This window comes from Athene noctua, chromosome 1, assembly GCF_965140245.1.
Source record: "Athene noctua chromosome 1, bAthNoc1.hap1.1, whole genome shotgun sequence".
Classification (NCBI taxonomy): domain Eukaryota; kingdom Metazoa; phylum Chordata; class Aves; order Strigiformes; family Strigidae; genus Athene; species Athene noctua.
The window spans coordinates 244259936-244279253 of NC_134037.1; the positions used below are offsets into that span (position 1 = coordinate 244259936).

At 39.6% G+C, this 19318-nt stretch overlaps 1 protein-coding gene across 2 annotated transcripts in view; it reads right to left on the reverse strand.

Annotated features, from left to right (window-relative positions):
- Positions 1-399: 399 nt before the first annotated feature.
- The window catches only part of SGCG (sarcoglycan gamma), a 148552-nt gene continuing 129633 nt past the window's right edge, over positions 400-19318 (reverse strand). For both annotated transcript variants that reach the window (XM_074915458.1, XM_074915463.1), the window contains 2 exons: positions 5596-5719; positions 400-4089 (listed from right to left, as the gene is read on the reverse strand). In XM_074915458.1, coding sequence (XP_074771559.1) covers positions 3916-4089; positions 5596-5719 — 298 coding nt within the window. In that variant the 3' untranslated portion in view covers positions 400-3915. The remainder of the gene's footprint in view (positions 4090-5595; positions 5720-19318) is intronic.

Genomic DNA, 19318 nt, shown 5'->3' on the forward strand with positions numbered 1-19318 from the left:
TAAACTTCACAGCCAACGTAGATGTTTTCATTTGAAGATGGTTCACATTTTTGTCACATGGAGGTGTTTGTCAATGAGTTTTTCATTAAAACTGTTAATCTCTTCTGTGTTTTACCTTCTGGATGGTTCAGTCAGTATCGCTGGACTAATTTTTTGCTTACTTTCATCTGCTACAGATGAAGACCATTCTAGGGGTCCAATGAAACCTAACTGTAAAGCATTTTCTAAATTCTGGAAAGTGAATTTTGAGTTGGGGCCAAGATTTTTGTTCATATTTTTAAATAGCATACACTTCACATTCTTAAGAGTCTTGGGAAGACTTTTTTTTTTTTAAAAAATGAAAACATGAAACCATTCATTTAAGCTGTGTTTCATTTGAACACAAAAGGAGAAGCAGACTTTTCAAAAGGTATAAAGTTTATTCAAGAACTCAGTTTTCAGTTAATTCTTGCAATTTCCTTTTGCATAAAGCTATATAAAGATAGACAAATGTCAATATAAGGTGTATTTTAATATTTTTACTTTTCCACTGTGTAATAATCCCAACCAGTTACAAGGACTGCTGTAAAGAATTCCTTTTGAGGGAAAAAAATACGCAAACAATACAGTTCATTCACTATGCTGGGTAGTGTTTTTTTCCTTCTCCATTTGGATAACTTTTGAAAATAAACTAGAGGAGTGTGTATTCTCACTTTCCTGTGCCATAATTTTCTGTTACTCTGTAGCTATTTACTGAAGTTTGATTCAAGTAGAAACAATAATTAATAATTCTGAAGTATTAAAAAGAGAAGGAAAGACGTGCACATGGAGACACCAGAAATCATAATTTAGTGATGTATGAATTATACTGAGATTAACAAGAGATTATAGTATCAGATGATTACACTGTGGTAATTTTAGCATAAACTCCATTTCTCCACTAACCACACCTAAAAGAAAAAATTCCTAAAATGTTCTTCAGTGACAAGAAGTTGTTGTCCATGCTTTAAAAAACCTGCACGACTTATATAATGCATCTATATTTTTAATGTCAATTTTGTAGCATACTGAAAAGAAGCATGAAATTTAAACAACGAAGGGGGCAAACTGGTGATCTGGATGATGACAAAGTTGAGGATCCAGCAGACCTGTTTAGTTTTCTTTACTACTCAGAATCCACCTGTGAACTGAGGCAAGTCCAAAAGGTTTATCTCTGCAAGAAAGACACTAGTTATTGCAATGTCTAACTGAGGTGCCATAATGCATAGTAGTGTTACTAGTCAGGGAACTGCACCTTGATTTTCCTAGCTGTATATCACAGCTTTGAAAAAATGTTAACTAAACCAGTAACTTCAGTGTAAGAAGTGGCTTCCAACTACCCAGTAGCTCAGGGGTTAGGTTACTCTTCTGACACATGGAAAACCTGGATTCAATCCTTTGCTCTGTTTTAACTGGCAAATCACATTTGAAAAATGAGTCTCCAAAAGCTTAAAAGTTGTAACTTAAACCGCTATGTTTCAGTTGCCAGCAGAACAGTCAGATTTTAACTAATATACTTATTTACAGTATCTGGCCAACATTTAGGGATTAGGTGAATGAGTAGTTTTGTACCACATGGAAGTGGGCATATGTTCCTTGATGTCAGAAACATAGGTGTGATGACAATTCAAGTGCCTTTGAAACTAGACAGTGGCTGCATTCTCTAAGGACTGAAGTACAGGTTTTGCTGTTATACTACATCTGTAAAAGACTGTAGACATTACAGCCCTCCAAGTTACTTGTAGCAGCAGTTTTTAGGTATCTGGCACATGGAATGGAATTTACTGTCCTTTATTATAATACTCCAACTTTCTATCCAATGAATAAGTCTGCTCATAATTTGGTTTGCAAAGGCTTGTACATGGAGCTAGACCCACCTAAACTGACTTGAAAGAAATGCTGAAGATGGGTTTCTGTTAAAGTCTGCCTCAGCTGAGGGCTTAGTTGTAAAGAGAGATAGAGTTGAGAGATATAGTTAGATATAGTTGTGGAGTAAATATTCCTCTCTTTAGGGTCAACAGTCCTGGACTCACTCCTGAAGGTAGATGTCTAAGCCCAGGAAAAGAGAATTTCAGAAATGGAAGAGGTGTGGCTTCCTACTTCTTCCTTAGAGAATACTTTAGCAATTGGAGCACTCTCCAAATAGCATGGGAGAGACCTCAATTCCCTTACCTCCTTTGCCTGAAGGGACCCAAAAGCTCATCTTAAGCATGTCTCCTACTTTTACTGTTGAAGTTCTTCTAGTCTGAATTAATTGCTGAGGGCTCCACCCTGCTAATGAAGGCAATTTCAGTATTGTACATTAGACTAATTGGATAAATTACAAAGGCAGCCCTTGAGGCAGGGACTACCCAGGGCTTTACCACAATAATAGTGGATAGTGTCAACTGGGGGGCTCTTTCTCAACTCAGCTTTTTGTGGGTACTTGGGATCATAACTGAGTGTGGGGTTTCTTTGCTTGTTCACCAGAACTGAAGTAGCAAGTTTAAAAAAATGGCATAGTCTCAGTAATTCTTTTGTTCGGATGACAGTTCTCTCCTCTAAAGGATGCATATTCTGTGGTTAATAACAATTATGGGTTAAAATCTTTCTGTAAATAGATGCCAAGGCACTATGTGATAGCAGCTTCTACCTGGGTAATATAATCAAGTATATACAAAACAGCATCAAAGGAGTTAAAAACGCATGAGGTTTAAACAACAGACTATTAAATACAAATCCTGCTACCCAGAGGTATGCAAACAATTTATTTGTGTTCAGTGCAACACTGTACAGGGGAATGGGTCTGCACTTGTGTTTCTTTACAAGGTCAATAAAGGGTTTGTCAACTATGGTGAGCATTTATTTTGTATCCAAAGTCCTAATGTAAAAAAATTATAAAGACTATTTTTACTCTCTCCATTTGTGATGGAGTCCCACTCTGACAGATCAGAAATACCAGTCAACAGCTGCAAATGGAAATGAAATAGTCCTCTTAATTGAATCGTGTGGGCTGCAAAAAAGGATTTTTTTTCCCCACCGCCCAAACAGTTCCTTGTGTCAGACAATCTGGAGCCACATATTTTTTTTTTCTTTTTACTAGTCCAGCTGGCAGAGAAAATTGCCTTGTTGAATTAGCATGTCCTAAAATATAAAAGGGTTTAAATGAGTATGATGATACAGGCAATACAACAAACTATTGCTATTATAAAATATACTAACATATGTCTCTGTTGTATAGTGTACAGATTTGAGTCACAGGGAGGTATAAATGAATCCTGGAGCTTTTTATATTAGTTATTTTTATATGAATCTCAGTGATAAGCAAATCAGCATATGTGTTGCCAAATTAACACAGAAAGCTATTAGCAAATTAACACCTTGTACACAGAACTTACACAAATACCACATTTTTCGTATCTTGTGTTATTGCAAGAACAAAATTGCATAGACCATTTGCTGGCACTTTCTGAATTCACCAAATGCTTTGTCTTAGTAAATAGTTCAAGTAGTTCCCTCAATTTAATTTCACCCACTAATGCATTAAGTGTTTACATGTAGTGAGAGAAAAAAACCCACGGAGCTCAAAAATATTAACAATGACATAATCATCTGACTGAGTAATAGTTCAGCAAGGAAACATTCCTTTTATTTTTTTTTTAATGCTCTATGTAAGGCTGTTTTCAAAGTGTTACTGACAGAAAATGTAATCTGATTCAAGTCATTCTTCTGAAGCTGAAATGTCATTTGTGCTCTTCTTCCCTTTTCACCCTGTAGTCCAGAATTGTAGATACAGATTTGTCTCCTAAACTGAAGTACTTTGTTTTTAAAATTCTGAAAATTCTGCTTTCAGTAGTGCTCTTTAGCAATAATATAAAACTCAGACTAGCAAGGGGGTGTGCGGCCTTTTCTGGTCCCTCACTGGCAGACACGACTGTATTCTTGGCAAGTGGAGCCCACGCCAGCCACTGACAAATAGAGCTTTCCGTCTGGACACACGCAGATTTCGTAGAGCCCCTGAGAAATTCCAGATCCACCCCTTGTACCCTCAGGCAGTTTGGGCAGTCGCACAGTTTCAGCATCGAGCAAAAGCTGCATGGGAGAAAGCAGGACAAATAGGCTCATTAGAGATAATGCAATAGCATGCCATAAAACAACCTGACTTTGTCTAGGCAGTGGTTGAAGAACAGCCTTCTACCCAGACTTGTTATGAACAAAGCTTCTCTGAGATCTAGGCTCTTGGCAGATGTTGGAATGTGGGACAGGGATAAGCTGGTGCCCATCCTCTTTCTTAGCAGCGACCTCATGAAGTTCAACAAGGCCAAGTGCAAGGTCCTGCACCTGGGTTGGGGCAATCCCAAACATGGATAAAGGCTAGGAGATGAATGGATTGAGAGCAGTCTTGTGGAGGACTTAGGGGTATTAGTAGATGAAAAACTGAGTAAGAACTGGTAATGTGCACTTGCAACCCAGAAAGCCAACCACATCCTGGGCTGCATCAAGAGGATCGTGACCAGCAGGCGGAGGGAGGTGATTCTGCACCTCTACTCTGCTCTTGTGAGACCCTACCCAGAGTACTGTGTCCAGCTCTTGGCCTCCCCACATAAGAAAGACATGGACATGTTTCAGTAGGTCCAGAGGAGGCCATGAAGATGATCAGGAGGCTGGAGCACCTTTCCTATGAGGACAGGCTGAGAGAGTTGGGGTTGTTCAATCTGGAGAAGAAAAGACTCTGGGGAGACCTTATAGTGGCCTTCCAGTACCTAAAGGGGGCTACAGGAAAGATGAGGAGGGACTCTTTATCAGGGAGTGTAGTGGGCACAGAATCATAGGATAGTTTGGGTTGGAGGGGACCTCAAAGATCATCCAGTTCCAACCCCCTGCCATGGGCAGGGACACCTTCCACTAGCCCAGGTTGCTCAAAGCCCCGTCCAACCTGGCCTTGAACACTGCCAGGGAGGAGGCAGCCACAGTTTCTCTGGGCAACCTGTGCCAGTGTCTCACCACCCTCACAGGAAAGAATCTCTTCCTTACATCTAATCTAAAAATATCCTCTTTCAGTTTGAAACCGTTACCCCTCATCCTATCACTACATGCCTTTGTAAAAAGTTCCTCTCTGGATTTCTTGTCCGTTGTCTGTGGTAGGTGTCTATTTCTTGTACAGGTTGGTCTGGAGTTCCTCTGTGGAAGAACTGGCACTGGTAATTAGTCTGCTGCACATTGCATGCTGTTGCTGATGGGGCAGCTCTTAATGACGTCTGCAGAGCTTCACTCCTTAATTTAGCAACTCTGGGGTTGAGTGTCTACCTCTGGGCCAAGGTTCCTGCTGGGGTGCCTGGGGATCACTGTGCTGGTGGGGGCTGAGCACTATCAGAGTTTTATTACAAAGCATTTCTCTAAGCCAATACAACATTATGTCAATTGGTAGTATTTTTCAATCTGACCCATAAATAAATATCTTATTATTGGCACCATTAAATTTAATATTCTGTCTCCTAAAATCAAATTAACAGAACTTGAAAAAAGAATTGAAGCTATTAATTATATTCAGACAGCAAGCTAAACCACAGTTACGGAAAAATAAGGGCTTGTACTCACCACACCGTCACTGCTGTGTAGTTTGATATCCATCTGGGAAAGAGCTTCAATGTTCCCAGCTTGTGCTTTGATATTAATTCCTCGTGGTGCATCCATGCTCAATGATCGAGTCGGTGATTCCAGCCTGAAAGCAGGAGCAGGAAATCTGACAGTAGCACATCCTCATCTATACCTTTATTTTTTGAAAAATAAGTAAACTTTGAACAAGCACTTGAAAGATGTCACCTGAAGTTGTATAAAAGACGCAGCTTCTTTTTTCTTCAGGCAGACTTGAAAAAGGAGGTAGCTATGTAAAACCACCAAAGTATCAAAAATGAAAAATATAGATGAATTCATAATAAAAACACAAGGTATTATTTCAGAGATAACTTCAGGATTTTTAAGTATAATGGCTATTTCTTCTTTAAAACTGAAACCCATTTTACATTCTTTAGTTTGAATTTATGTTCATTATTGACATAATAAGATATCAAAATTAATACAATTAGTGCAGTTTGGAAGCTTTTTAATCGACAAAAGTTTTGACACTGATATCAGTTGGACCAGGATTTTACTCAGTGTGTGTGAATGTGTGTGTTGTTTGATAGCATCTGAAACTTAAAACCCAATAACTTCATTTGAAATAAAAATTATGCAATGTAATAGAAAGTTGCAAACCCTACAGTGCCACAAGATGGCAGGAAGGTACTGTATTAGCTGAGTAATCACCTCATCAGGTCAGCTGTGCAGGATTAATGATTTTTATTTTCCAAAGAGATAAGGCTTTGTTTCTTCAGAATTTTGGTGTAATTTCCGTGATAAGTAGCAGGGATAAAAGTACTAATTAAAAATCATGAAAATGAAAGAAAAAGCCCAAGCTCAGCAACAAGCTAGTAATTATATTGCTTCTTTTGACCATTACCTAGAACTGCTTTGTCTGGAGGCCCCGGGAACATTGCAGGATCAGAGTTGATACCTACTGGCTTTTGTTCCTGAATATTGGTTCACCCTTCCTGACGAGACCAGCCTGAATTTTACACTATCAGCCAACATTAAGCAGGTGAATATTAAGGCTAGGAAAAATGAATCAACCAGTCGTCTCAGTTTACTTTACAGTCATGTTACCTTTTTGATTCTGTACATTCCCTGGACGCATATAAAATAATGTGGGCAACATCAATAATGTGGAACTCAAAACATGCGTCTCCATTCCAAAGTCTGCACGTGCTTACCCGTCGTGTATCTGGAAATACAGAGGGTGTGTGTGTGTGTGTGTGTGTGCACACGTGTATGCACATGCACTCCCAGCAGATGCTGTGTTGGCTCCGTGCGTGCTCAACAACTGCCAACCTGGATGAGTGGAGGGCGGCCTGTGCCCCAGCAGGTCCTTTACCAGGTATGCATCAGGTAGTGAGTCTAGATGCTGACTGCCAATCAGATGGTAAAGGAATGAAACAATTCATCACACAATCCTGATGTAGCTGTCTGATGGATTTAATTTACTCAGGCTGCTTCAGTTCTTGCCTTTTTTGCAGGTACTTCATGAAAACTAGAATTTGAAAAAAGTCAGTTTGGGCTTGTGAGAAACTTCAGTTGTATCTTAGAATTCTGAAGAAGCTAAATCCAGCTGGTATCTTAAACTCATGATATCTGAGCACAGACAAGCACAGACACTGACACTTCATTTTTTATCCCTAAGCTCAAGTAATATTGGCTAATCACTGCTGGCCAGAGGCAGCAGAATATTCTATCTTCCTTGGTCCTCAAAGGTCCCTTCCAACCCAAACCTTTCTATGACTATGTTTCTATGATCTGCCTCTCTCTGACATCTCCTGGGTTAGTCACCTTCAATTAGTTTAAATTCCAGATTGATAATTTAAATTCCTAAGAGTGGATAACTGCATCAAGGTTCCATATTGGGACCATTACTGTAAAATAGTTTGATGCCTTATTCCATGACTCTCAGACGGCACAAACTTCTGTCATGATCATGCTGAGTACAAGGGCACGAGTACAAGTACGCTCTGCATCAGACATCCAATATAGTATTAGTAATCTTTATTAAGCAATGTTTGTGATTTAACAACTTTTCCATGACTTAATGCTTTGGATTATTAGATTTATATGAAATGGGAAATCAGTTTTTCCCTGAGCGATTTACATGGGAGGTCTCCTTCATGGGAGTATTTTCTGATGTACATTTGCATATATTATATAATGAAAAATTAAAGTGTCAAGGTAGTTTAATATAACTGTTGCTATAGTTTGTTTTAGCAAAAAATTATAAACATTGAAATATCTCATGTTGTTTGTAAAGCATTTCTCCTAAGTAAGTAATCTATACAGAGGCATAAATTTTTATTTTTAAGCTCTAGTGAATATTAAAAGAAGGCAGGCTGGGACACATTTTTGAAGAGCATATCAGACCTGGAGTTTGAAAAGCAAGGAAATGATGGAGAAATATTTCTTACTTTCTACCAAAATTAATGCTGGCAAGGAGCCTACAGACTTCAGAAGCATTTGCAGATTTATGATGTGACTTACATATAATTTAACTTACATGGCAAAATTACATTTGCTATATTAATTACAGTCCTAAATTTTTGTTTCTAAATGCTGTTTATAGAGGTACTATTTCTAGATTAACGAAGGGTGGATTCACCTAATTAAGTCATTGGAGCTTCTTGGCAATGGAAACTGCAGTGAAGTTTAAGCAGTGATTTTTAAAGCCTTCTGGAACTATTCTGTGTGAGATTTTAGCAAAGGCTACATTCAGTAACACTAATGATGTATTTCTTCACACAGCATTCAAAGGTTCAGTGTCTCAAGTCCAAGTGTACTAAAAGTAAAGTACCTGGTGTAGAAATTATGTGACTGAGTTGAACCTTGACCTTGACTGTCCTTTCTCAGTCCCCACTTGGCCCTGAAGACATACGACTTCCTTAGCCCCTTAGACATTGACCTTAAAGTCTCCTAAATTATTCAGTAGTTCCAGCCCTGAGGCACTTCCAGTTTGTTGCTGGTGGGCGGGTTTGGACTCCTCCTATATGATTAAGGGTCTAGGGACCACAGAACTGCCTTAGCAGAAAACCTGAGTGATAGAGATACTTGTATGAACTTAGGGTGTCTCAGAAAGATATGAGTAGAGCACTGCAATTATCAACACTGGTGGTATTTTAAAGAGACATTTATAAAGCAAAATGGGCTTTTTAAAATCAGTGACCAGTGGATCTACTTAAAACAGATGATGAGAGGAAGTTGCTCTGCACTGCAAACAATTTGGGTCAGTCAGTCAGAAGATGCAAGACTGTGCAAATAATGGCTGATAAGAAAGTTTCAAGATCTATTCCCTACGCAATAAAAGGAGGACAAGAGTGGGCTGGGTTGAGCAAAACATTTATGTGCATCCCTTAAAAGTCTTGCCAAAACAAGAATTCAGTTTGCTTGCAACTGCTGGAGGGTGCTTGGAGACTGAGAGGACAGAAATTTATTGTCTTAGAATTGTTGGTCATTTTACAGTGTTTGTTTGAATTTGGGCACTAAAATGATGAAGTAATATATTGTTACTAGTCACTTTATCTTTTTTTAAAATTACAGGCACATAAATTACATTTAACAGAATGGAGTGAAGATCATCATCTAGAGGAATTAATCTATGTAATGTGCTGTCCTAAATGAGGTATCTGTCACAGCGTGTATCTCATTTGGGAAGATGGATTCTCTACTTACAAGTAACTTCTAGGTACTGTGGTCGTTGCCAGGGGTCTATTAGCCAGTGATGTGGTGCAATAGGAATTGATTGGGACAGGACATTTGATGCCAAGGACCTGACACCCCCATTATATCTGTCCGGAGGAGTACTCTGGACTTGTTGATGCCTGACACTGAAGACTGGATGCCCAGAAAGGTTGGAGCACATCAGGCATTCTCCATGGCTTTCAGGTTAATTTAATCCAAATGTCATCCTGTTCATATACCCCAGACAGTTCCACAGTAAGAACCAAGATGTGGGAAGCTCAGGCATTTGGGAGATTTCCCTCAAAACCACATTCCTAACCTGAATTAAAACACTCACATAGACATATCCATGGAACATGAAGCAATGGAAACGATACCTAGGCCCAAGGTATTCTGGCTTGTTTCCTTCACCTCGACCTCTGCAGTCAGCTGGAGGTTTGTTGGCAAAGCACAGGGAAAGTGCACAGTGTCAGCTAATGAAAGGCAGGGAAGGGTGAGGGAGTAGGTGGTGCCTGGAAATATATCATAGCACTCTCATCTGCTGGATGTTGGTCCTCCAGTTGTCCATTGCAACTAAAGCAACTGATTACAAGGAAGATAATATTTTTATTGCTGACTTCTTACTTGTAGGTAAGATAGTTCCAGAAGTCGACTATACTGTCTTGGCTAGCTGCCAAGGAAGTTTGGTACTGAGGTGTGTGGAATAATTTATGAAGGACTGTGTGAGGGAACCTGGACAGCATCCAGGCTCTGGATCTGAAACCATCCCAACAACCTAAAGGCTTGGAGATTCCCAACTTTTCCTATAAGCATGTTGCTAACTCGTGGAGATACCAAATCACCAGAAATTGCTCAGCTGGCTGTTCAGGGAGGATGTGAGGGGAGTGACAGCCTGCTGCAGTTGTGGTAAAGAAGCAGCTGATAGTGCCTGTGCCTGCTGCAGGAATATCGATCTATTCTTTCATCCTGTTCTGGCAGGAGATAGAAGGATCCTTGCTGATCTTTTAAGTACCACAGTGCATTAGAAAGCTAGTTTTAGTTCTGCAGAAAGAGCACCATAGTCTTCTGGAGGCCAAGCTTCGTACCGCAATGTGTGGTTGCTTGACTCTTAGAGCAGGACAGAGGAACAAGCAGGACAGAGGAACCAGCTTGCTCTTGTGAATTTGCAAAACAGTTTCCATCTGGCCACTTTTTGTCCTTTCCATCTTATGAGTCAGCATGTCTCCTGAATTCAATGGGGACAGAATTCCTCAGTATGACTTCAGATAAAAGTTCCCCACATGAATACACAGCACCTCCCTAGGGAAGATGAGGGTTACTGTGAGTGGACTGGACAGGTAGATGAACGCTGCCTCTAAAATTGCAGTGCACCCAACAACTGGTGTGCCCATACAAATGTACAGCTACCTCTTTTTTTTTTTTTTCCCCCTTGCTTTTTGGCTAAAATAGCCTGATCAATTTCACCATACAGAGAAGACTTTATGAAATGTAAACCTGGCACTAAAGTGTATAGTGTTATTAAGTATTTGAGTTAAATATGTTCTTGTATCAGTAAAAAAGAAACACCTATGTATTTTAGCCCCAACTCAGCTTTAATTAAAAAAAAAAAGGCCCCTTGTACACAAAAGAAAATAAAATGTCAAATATACTGGACTTGATTTGTTTTACTTTATATCAGATTATTTCACAGCAGTATGTTTGGTTAGATCACTAAGAAGATATTGGTCTGGTGTTCACCTATATGGTGTGAGTTTTTTTGTGAAGCTCTTTTAAACACTGAAGCACCATGAGGTGGGTCCAGGCAGAACCTAAATGCTGGCTAGTTCATAATGCCTTTTCATTAAAAGTCTTTCACAAAGCTTTCTCGTATTGATTTTTATGAGAGTTCATAAAATACACTGATCCACCACTTCCACTTCTCTAATATGCTCAGTCTTCCTCCTGTAGTCCTTTAGTATAAAAGAAAAGGATCCATGCAAAAGGGGCCAAATAAATATATTTATATTAAGGTTTGATTTAAGAAGAAAGTCATATGAGGAGGCAGAAGACAGTCAAAGATCCTATGCCCCTTTCTTTCTGCTGTTTAGTCTTTGTAGGACTGAAGATGCTGCTTCACACTTGCTCCTAGGCATTGATATGGGACCATGCATGGGAAATACAGTATTAGAGAAAAGATTGAAGAATATGAAGAAACAAGAGGAGATAGAGCAAATGTAACTCAGAAGAGCTGGAGCTGGAGTAATGGTACTTGCTCCACTGGTACGTATTTGCATATTGTTGTTTTTTCCCTTGAAATTCCATGAAGATGCTAAAATCAAACCTGATGACATAAGGATGTCTCCTACCCTTCTTTTCTGAGCACACAGCTGTTTGACCCACTTCTCACTAAATAGTCTCTATGACTTCTCAGAGTCAGAAAACATTTTAAAAAAATGAAGTGCTTTGACTAAACTGTTCCAAGGCCAAATAAAGCCATTAGTGAGTTCAATAAGGTTTCCAGTTATGGCACTGAAGATCTGATCCTGCAAGTCTGCATTCCTGTGAAAGTAAGAACTGTACAACTCTGCCTGTGCATTGTGTACTTCCAAGACTAGGCTTATCTTTTTCTGAGAGTATGTATATATATAACTTTTAATTCCTACTTTATTTTCACAGAATCATAGAACAGATTGGGTTGGAAGGGACTTTTAAAAGTCATCTAGTTCAACCCATCCACAATAAGCAGGGACATCTTCAGCTAGATCAGGTTACTCACTCAGCTCCATCCAACCTGACCTTGAATGTTTCCAGGGATGGGGCATCTACCACCTCTTTGGGCAACCTGTTCCAGTGTTTCACTACACTCACTGTAAAAAATTTCTTCCTTATAACTAGTCCAAATCTACCATCTTTTAGTTTAAAAGCATTACCCCTTGTCCTATTGCAACAGGCCCTGCTAAAGGGTTTGTCTCCATCTTTCTTTATAAACCCCTTTTAAGTACTGTAAGACTGCAGTAAGGTCTCCCTGAAGACTTCTCTGCTTCAGGCTGGAAAATCCCAGCTCTCTCAGCCTGTGTTCATAGGAGAGGTGCTCCATCCCCCTGATCATTTTTGTGGTCCTCCTCTGGACCTGCTCCAACAGGTCCATGTCCTTCTTATGTTGGGGGCCCCAGAGCTGGACACAGCACTGCAGGAGGGGTCTCACCAGAGCAGAGTAGAGGAGGAGAATCACCTCCCTTGACCTGCTGGCCACACTTCTCTTGATGCAGCCCAGAATATCCCAGATGCAGCCCAGCTTTCTGGGCTGTGAACACACATTGCTGGCTCATAGTCCATTTTTTATCCACCAGTAGCCCCAAGCCATTCTCTGCAGGGCTGCTCTCTATCCCTTCATCTCCCAGCCTGTATTGATACTGGGGGTTGTCCTGACACTCAGGTGCAAGTCCTTGCACTTGTCTTTGTTGAACCTCGTGAGGTTCACATGGGCTCACTTCTTAAGCTTGTCCAGATCCCTCTGGATGGCGTCCTCTCCCTCAGGCATGTCCAACTGCACCACTCAGCTGACTTAGTTTCACCTGCAAACTTGCTGAGGGTGCACTCGATCCCACTGTCTATGACACTGATGATTAAACAGCACTGGTCCCAGTACAGACCCCTGAGGGACACCACTTGTCACCAATCTCCATCTGGACATTGAGCCATTGACCACTATCCTCTGGATGCAACCATCCAACCAATTCCTCATCCACCAAACAGTCCACCCATCAGATCAAATCTCTCCAATTTATAGAGAAGGATGTTGTGGAGGACCATGTCAAAGGCCTTACAGAAGTCCAGATAGACAACATCTGTAACTCTTCCCTTGTCCACTGATGTAGTCACTCCATCATAGAAGGCCACCAGGCTGGTCAGGCAGGACTTGCCCTTGGTGAAGCCATGCTGGCTGTCTTGAATCACCTTCATGTGCCTTAGCATAGCTTCTAGGAGGATCTGTTCCATGATTTTCCCAGGCACAGAGGAGAGGCTGACAGATCAGTAGTTCCCAGGATCCGCCTTTCTACCCTTTTTAGAAATGGGTGCTATGTTTCCCTTTTTCCAGTCACCAGGGGCTTCATCTGACTGCCATGACTTTTCAAATACTATGGAGACTGGCTTGGCAGCTACATCAGCCAATTCCCTCAGGACTTATCAGGTACCATAGAGTTATGTATGCTCAGGTTTCTTTTCTTGAGAGAAACAAGAAGAATTAGGAGAACAATGACTATAGGTCTTATTACAGTCTGTAAAGATGCAGAAGCACTGAGGTTGCCTAGGGGACAGGCTGCGAAAATGGGGCATAGAGCATCAGATGCTGTTGGCACATAACCAAAACATCTTTTTCACACTGTTAAGTAAGGAAGAAACCCTTATATGCCTCTGGTGTGCAGAAAGGAGTCTTGCCATGAATGCCTGCCCTTGAGTTCAGGTCTAACTTTGGAAAGGTGAAAGGGGAACAAATTAAATTAGGCAGTGATTGGAGGTTGTGGAGCAGAGGAGGAATAGAATAGGTAAGAAATGAAGGAAAAAAAAAAAACACATGAGGAAAACAGGGGGAAAAAGGAGAATCTTTAACCTGTCAAGGAACTAATGTCTTGAAAGTAAAAAAAGCAACCTAGAGGATTCTGTGGGCTTAATTGGCCTTGGTTCTCTGTAGGTGTCTGCTTTCAGCCCTGCTTTTTGAATGTATGTTAACCTTTAAAAGGTAATAGGAGTATATTGGCTTTTTGATGAGTCTGAAAGCAGTCTAGTTCACTGGCAGTGCAGCTAGACATTGCGAGAGTAAATTATGCACTAGTTACACAGGAAAAAGAGTGTCAGCATTTATTTGTGGTCCAATATACAGATTTTCAAACCATATTCTCTCTTTATGACAAAGCTGGATTCTTGTTGACACAAGCTGAGCAAAACTAAGCTGGAGTTGTAGAGGTGGATAGCGAGCAGCAGGCACACATTAATGCTGGCTGCCAACTCCTACCCATATTCACTTATCTCCCAGCAGCTTGCTGTTTTGAGGTCAGGCAAGTGGGGAGGGTGATCAGGATGTAGCAAGAGTGTGATTACCCAGAGCTATGGATCTTGGTGTTCTGCCTTGTGGCTTTTGGTTGTTTGCCAGCAGGTCCAAAGGCAAAGAAGGACAAAACAACAAGACTGAGATCTCAGACTCAGTATATGCCTCATTTCTGTTTTGTTTTGTAAAATTACTTTCTTTGGAATGGCTCCTAAAATTACATCTTCTTGCAAACGGGAAAGATGAATTTCACAGCATGTTCTAACAACTGTGTGTATCTTAAGGACATGGATGTATTAGTATTCAGCAGTAAACTCTGATAGCTCTTACTGAATGTCAAAAAATACGAAATACTAATAACTCATTAAATCTTTTTCCCTGATCAGTTTCTGCACAGTAATGGAAACATAGCAGTTACTTAGTCAAGCCCTGGCACAAAATTCTGATTTGACATAACTACTGTAAATCTTTCACAGGCTGACTGATTTTTCTTTCTAAAGTGTCACATTTTGCATCACACATATTGAATTTCTTCATTTAAAGGTAGAATAATTGCCTCTTATCTGGATGATGCTGTCTTCCATACCTGATACTCTAACTCTGAGCCTCACTGAGTTAAACTAAATGAACTATAATGAAAAAAAATTTGACTGAAAAACAGCATCTATTTTCCCCTGTCAAGTCCATTAGTTGGTCAATGGTTATATTACATCATCCCGATTTCTGTAGCTTAGTTCAAAGAAACCGTTTTCCAAGGGGTATTGTTCTTGAGAGCTGCTTGTATTAGGACACATATTCTGTTTCAGTAAGACTAATGTCAATATCTACAGCTCCCTTACACCAAATCCCAAGTTAGTCTATTATTTACACCAAAATAAAATGTAAAATGCTTATCAGTATGTTTTTAATAATCAAAATTAAATAACAATTATTTAAAATAAAAAAACCACCCTTTTTTGCAATTTCTTCCAAGCGCATCTGGCTATTTCACTGCAGACAAATTTACAGGAAAACTTATAGTAGCACAAGATACAGCTTAATAATATTAGAACTCTACTTTCAAAAGTATGCCACGGCTAATACCTCTCCAAAATAAGGGGGTTTTATTGCCAGTAATAAAAAAGATCACCAGCGTCTTGTGAAAATACAGAAAAGGAGTCTGATAATATCAGAATAAAATAAATAGGGTACAACTGAACTCAGAGAAACATACTATGAGGGTGTCTGCTTAGAGGGAAGTGTACATACATAAGAACTACATTAAAGAAAAATTATTTGGCTGGAATGAAGCAGCTGTACATAAACCACTTAATTTTTCTAGTAATTCTGAAACAAAAAAAAAATTCAGTGACACTATGTTGCAATTTGGAGACTAATGATTTGATTTTAAAAGTCACTTTTTTCTTGACTCTCTTCTGCTTATTGCTTAAATGAATTAATGAAAATGTTACTTTGGAAGGGCTATCATTTTTTCTCCAATCACTTCGGAAAGTCTCAAAATGTGCTAACAGTTTGTAACATCTCCAACCTCTAAAAAATAGCCACAAATGCACTGAAACATCCCAAATACTTATATATCAGCACAGCTACTATGAAATAATTACACAAGGATGTAGTAAGCTCTGCTCTTTCTGGTAGCCTTTCATGAGACAATAATGCTCCTGACATTTAATGACAGTCCTAATGTGTGAAGCACTAGCAGTTGTTACAAGAGGGCTACTAACAGCATTACAGGACTTTTGTATGGTGTGTATAATATTGCTGCAGGATTCTTCCTTTAAAAAAAAAATCCCTTTTGGAAAATAAAAGTAAGATTACGTCAATTATTTTTGTCTGATATTAACAAGGTGTAAAGTGTTAATAATGTATGGTTACTGAGCTTAAAAAATAACTCTCAAATCTGTAATGGATTCTGTATGAAGCTGCTATTACCCTTATAGCTAGATATTTTGGAGGGCACAAACTTTATTATGTTCCCCTCCCAGATGTCTGTGTTGGTAAGGGCTAGGAGCATTTCACTACTCGACTACTTCAGGGTTGTTCTGGAGGGGAAAAGACGACCACCGAACCACTTTCATATTTCCCTTTCTGCCAACTTTTGGAAGGAGCTGTCATCATACATGACACAGCTCAGTTTATTGTGCTTGGTTGGAATGAAGGGGAGTCACAGTGAAATGATAAAATCCCATTGATACCAATAGAGTCAGTATTTAATGAAGAGCCACTTGGTGGTGGAATGGAGAAATCAAGAAGTCAGATCACAAATACTCACTAGGCTCAACTTAAGCATAGCTCACCTATAGAGACGGCATTTTCTAAAGCTAAAACAATCTTACAGTGACCTTATAGAATCTTGAGCTGCTGCAGTAATAGATTCTTAGACTCTTTGTGTGGTTTATATTAGAGAATCATTGGATAGAAATAAAATCATAATTAATCAGATTCTATGGATAAATCCATTTGTCCATAGGTAAATTTATCAATTAATCCATGTTTAATCCTGTATTTAAATTATTTTGTCCATGGACTTACTACAATCTTACAACTCAAACAGCCTGGATATGGGTCAAGTCTATTACTTGCTCTATTGATAAATCAGGGTGCCTAAATTGTAAGTATTGCAACATCAGAGCTGAATGACCCAAGAAACCAAACTGGACTGTGTTCCTCTAATGACTTATTTGTTAAGAACTCCATGACAGAAAAGCACAAGCAATACAAGGTTTTAATCTTCTCTTGCGCTTCAGTCTGTGGTTAATCTGATGATCCCAGATTAAAAGAAAAGAGAGATTGTGCTGGTTTACTCATGCAAATTTCTAGATTTGCAAGCTTTAAGAAAGAATTAAATTACAGGAAGACATTGGAGATGAGTGGTGCACAGCAGTATAGAAAATCAGAAAAAAACTCAGAACAAAAATTGCTGGAGTCAGTGGAATAACTGTAGAAGATGTAAATAGAAGCATGGGAGGCTGATGCACAGTCATTAAGATTAGTATAAAAAAGAAGTCTGAATTTGATGCAGAAGATATGCAGAATTTTTGAAGAAAGAAAAGATTTAGGAAATTGACAGCAATGAACATTTAGAACTGTATTTTGAAATTCTCAGTCTTTAGTGAATATAAAACAGCTATGGATTTTGACCAATTTAGAAGGAAACAATACTTCTTTTAGGTAAATATGATGGTATCATGACTTTCCTGAAATGATAAAGTTCAAGCATGACCAGGGCCTCTAAGCTAATTATTATTAGCTTGGAAGGACTCATTACCTTGTGACTGGTATCAAACAAGAGCCAGTAATTGGCAGCATTTGTTAATCCTGATAACAAGGTTATATAAACTATGATTAATAACTTAGATGAATTTATGGAATACAAGGTTACAAGTGGAAAAGCTTTAGCCTAGGATTTGAACATCTGCCCTCAGGACAGGGTGTTGCCATTTTTCTTATGATGAATTTTCATTTATTCAGAGCTTAACCAAACATGGCATAGTCAATAAGTGTGTGATTCCTGTAGAAAATGTAGTTGCCTATAGTAAGGAGTATAGGTGATCCCACCTGCACCCTTCAAAATGAATAAACAGGCACTGCTAGGGAATAATTATTCTGATCTATTTTTAGATGTCTCTGTTAGGATAAAATGTAACATGCCCTAACAGTACCTGTTGCCTTCCGCCAAGAGGTGACGAGATTTGATGTAGATAGCTACACTCTAGATGTTTAAATGTGTTGAATGAATTCCACCTGAACTATCTGTCCGAGCAGTTGTAAACCCCATGCTCCAGGTATATTAGTCTTTCTGAAAATGCATCTGTGTGGGTGGTTTCCGGGAGGATGCCATCCCACTTCAGAGAATGAATGTTTCTGCTTGCAGAGAGGGGAGTTTTCCATTTGATGAGCATCTGAGATGCATCTGCTTATTTGGGCACACGGAGGTCCTCCAGGTTTCAACTGTGTTGTATGAATGCAGCCTGAATATGTACGAGCTGAATGGTAACCAAAAGTGTGTGTTGAATTAGGAACAGATGAAAGTGTTACACAGATACAGATGAGGGCTTTTTGTTTGTTTTTGTTTTTTAACCCTATTTCATATGTACAGGAGATGTGGTTGATTTTAAAATAAACAAGTCTATTGGGTTTTTTTTCAGCTTGTCATGCTAAAAATGATCAGGGATAAAGGGAAGACCCCTGAGCCACTCCTTTTGGGTGGCATTCTCAAATGCTGGGAGTATTTGCTGCTCTTGAAGATGTCTGCTAGTATGTTCTTCAGCATATTTTCCTTTCCTTTAAATAAAACATTTCTCATAGTAGTTTTATTTCTTGAAATAGTCTCTGTTCCAAATTTCCTCCATATTTATGTTCTAAATCTGAAATGAGTGGCAACAGATGATTCAGTAAAGCTGAATACTAAATAGTAAAGGTCCTGCACATGGGTTGGGGCAATCCCAAGCACAAACACAGGCTGGGCGGAGGATGGATTGAGAACAGCCCTGAAGAGAGGGACTTGGGTGTGTTGGTTGACGAGAAGCTCAACATGACTCATTAATGTATGTCTGCAGCCTGAAAAGCCTACTGTATCCTAGGCTGCATCAAGAGAAGTGTGACCAGCAGGTCAAGGGAGGGGATTCTCCCCCTCTACTCTGCTTTTGTGAGACCCCACCTGCTCAGCTCTGGGGCCCTCAACATGAGAAGGACATGCTGCTGTTGGAGTGAATCCAGACAAGGGCCATGAAGATGACTGGAAGGCTGGAACACCTCTGCTATGAAGAGAGGCTGAGAGTTGGGGTTGTTCGGTCTGGAGAAGACTCCGGGGAGACCTTATAGCAGCCTTCCAGTACCTAAAGGGGGCTACAGGAAAGATGGGGAGGGACTCTTATCAGGGAGTGTAGGGATAAGAGGAGTAATGGTTTTACACTGAAAGAAGGTAGATTAGGATTAGATATTAGGAAGAAATTCTTTCCTGTGAGGGTAGTACTGAAA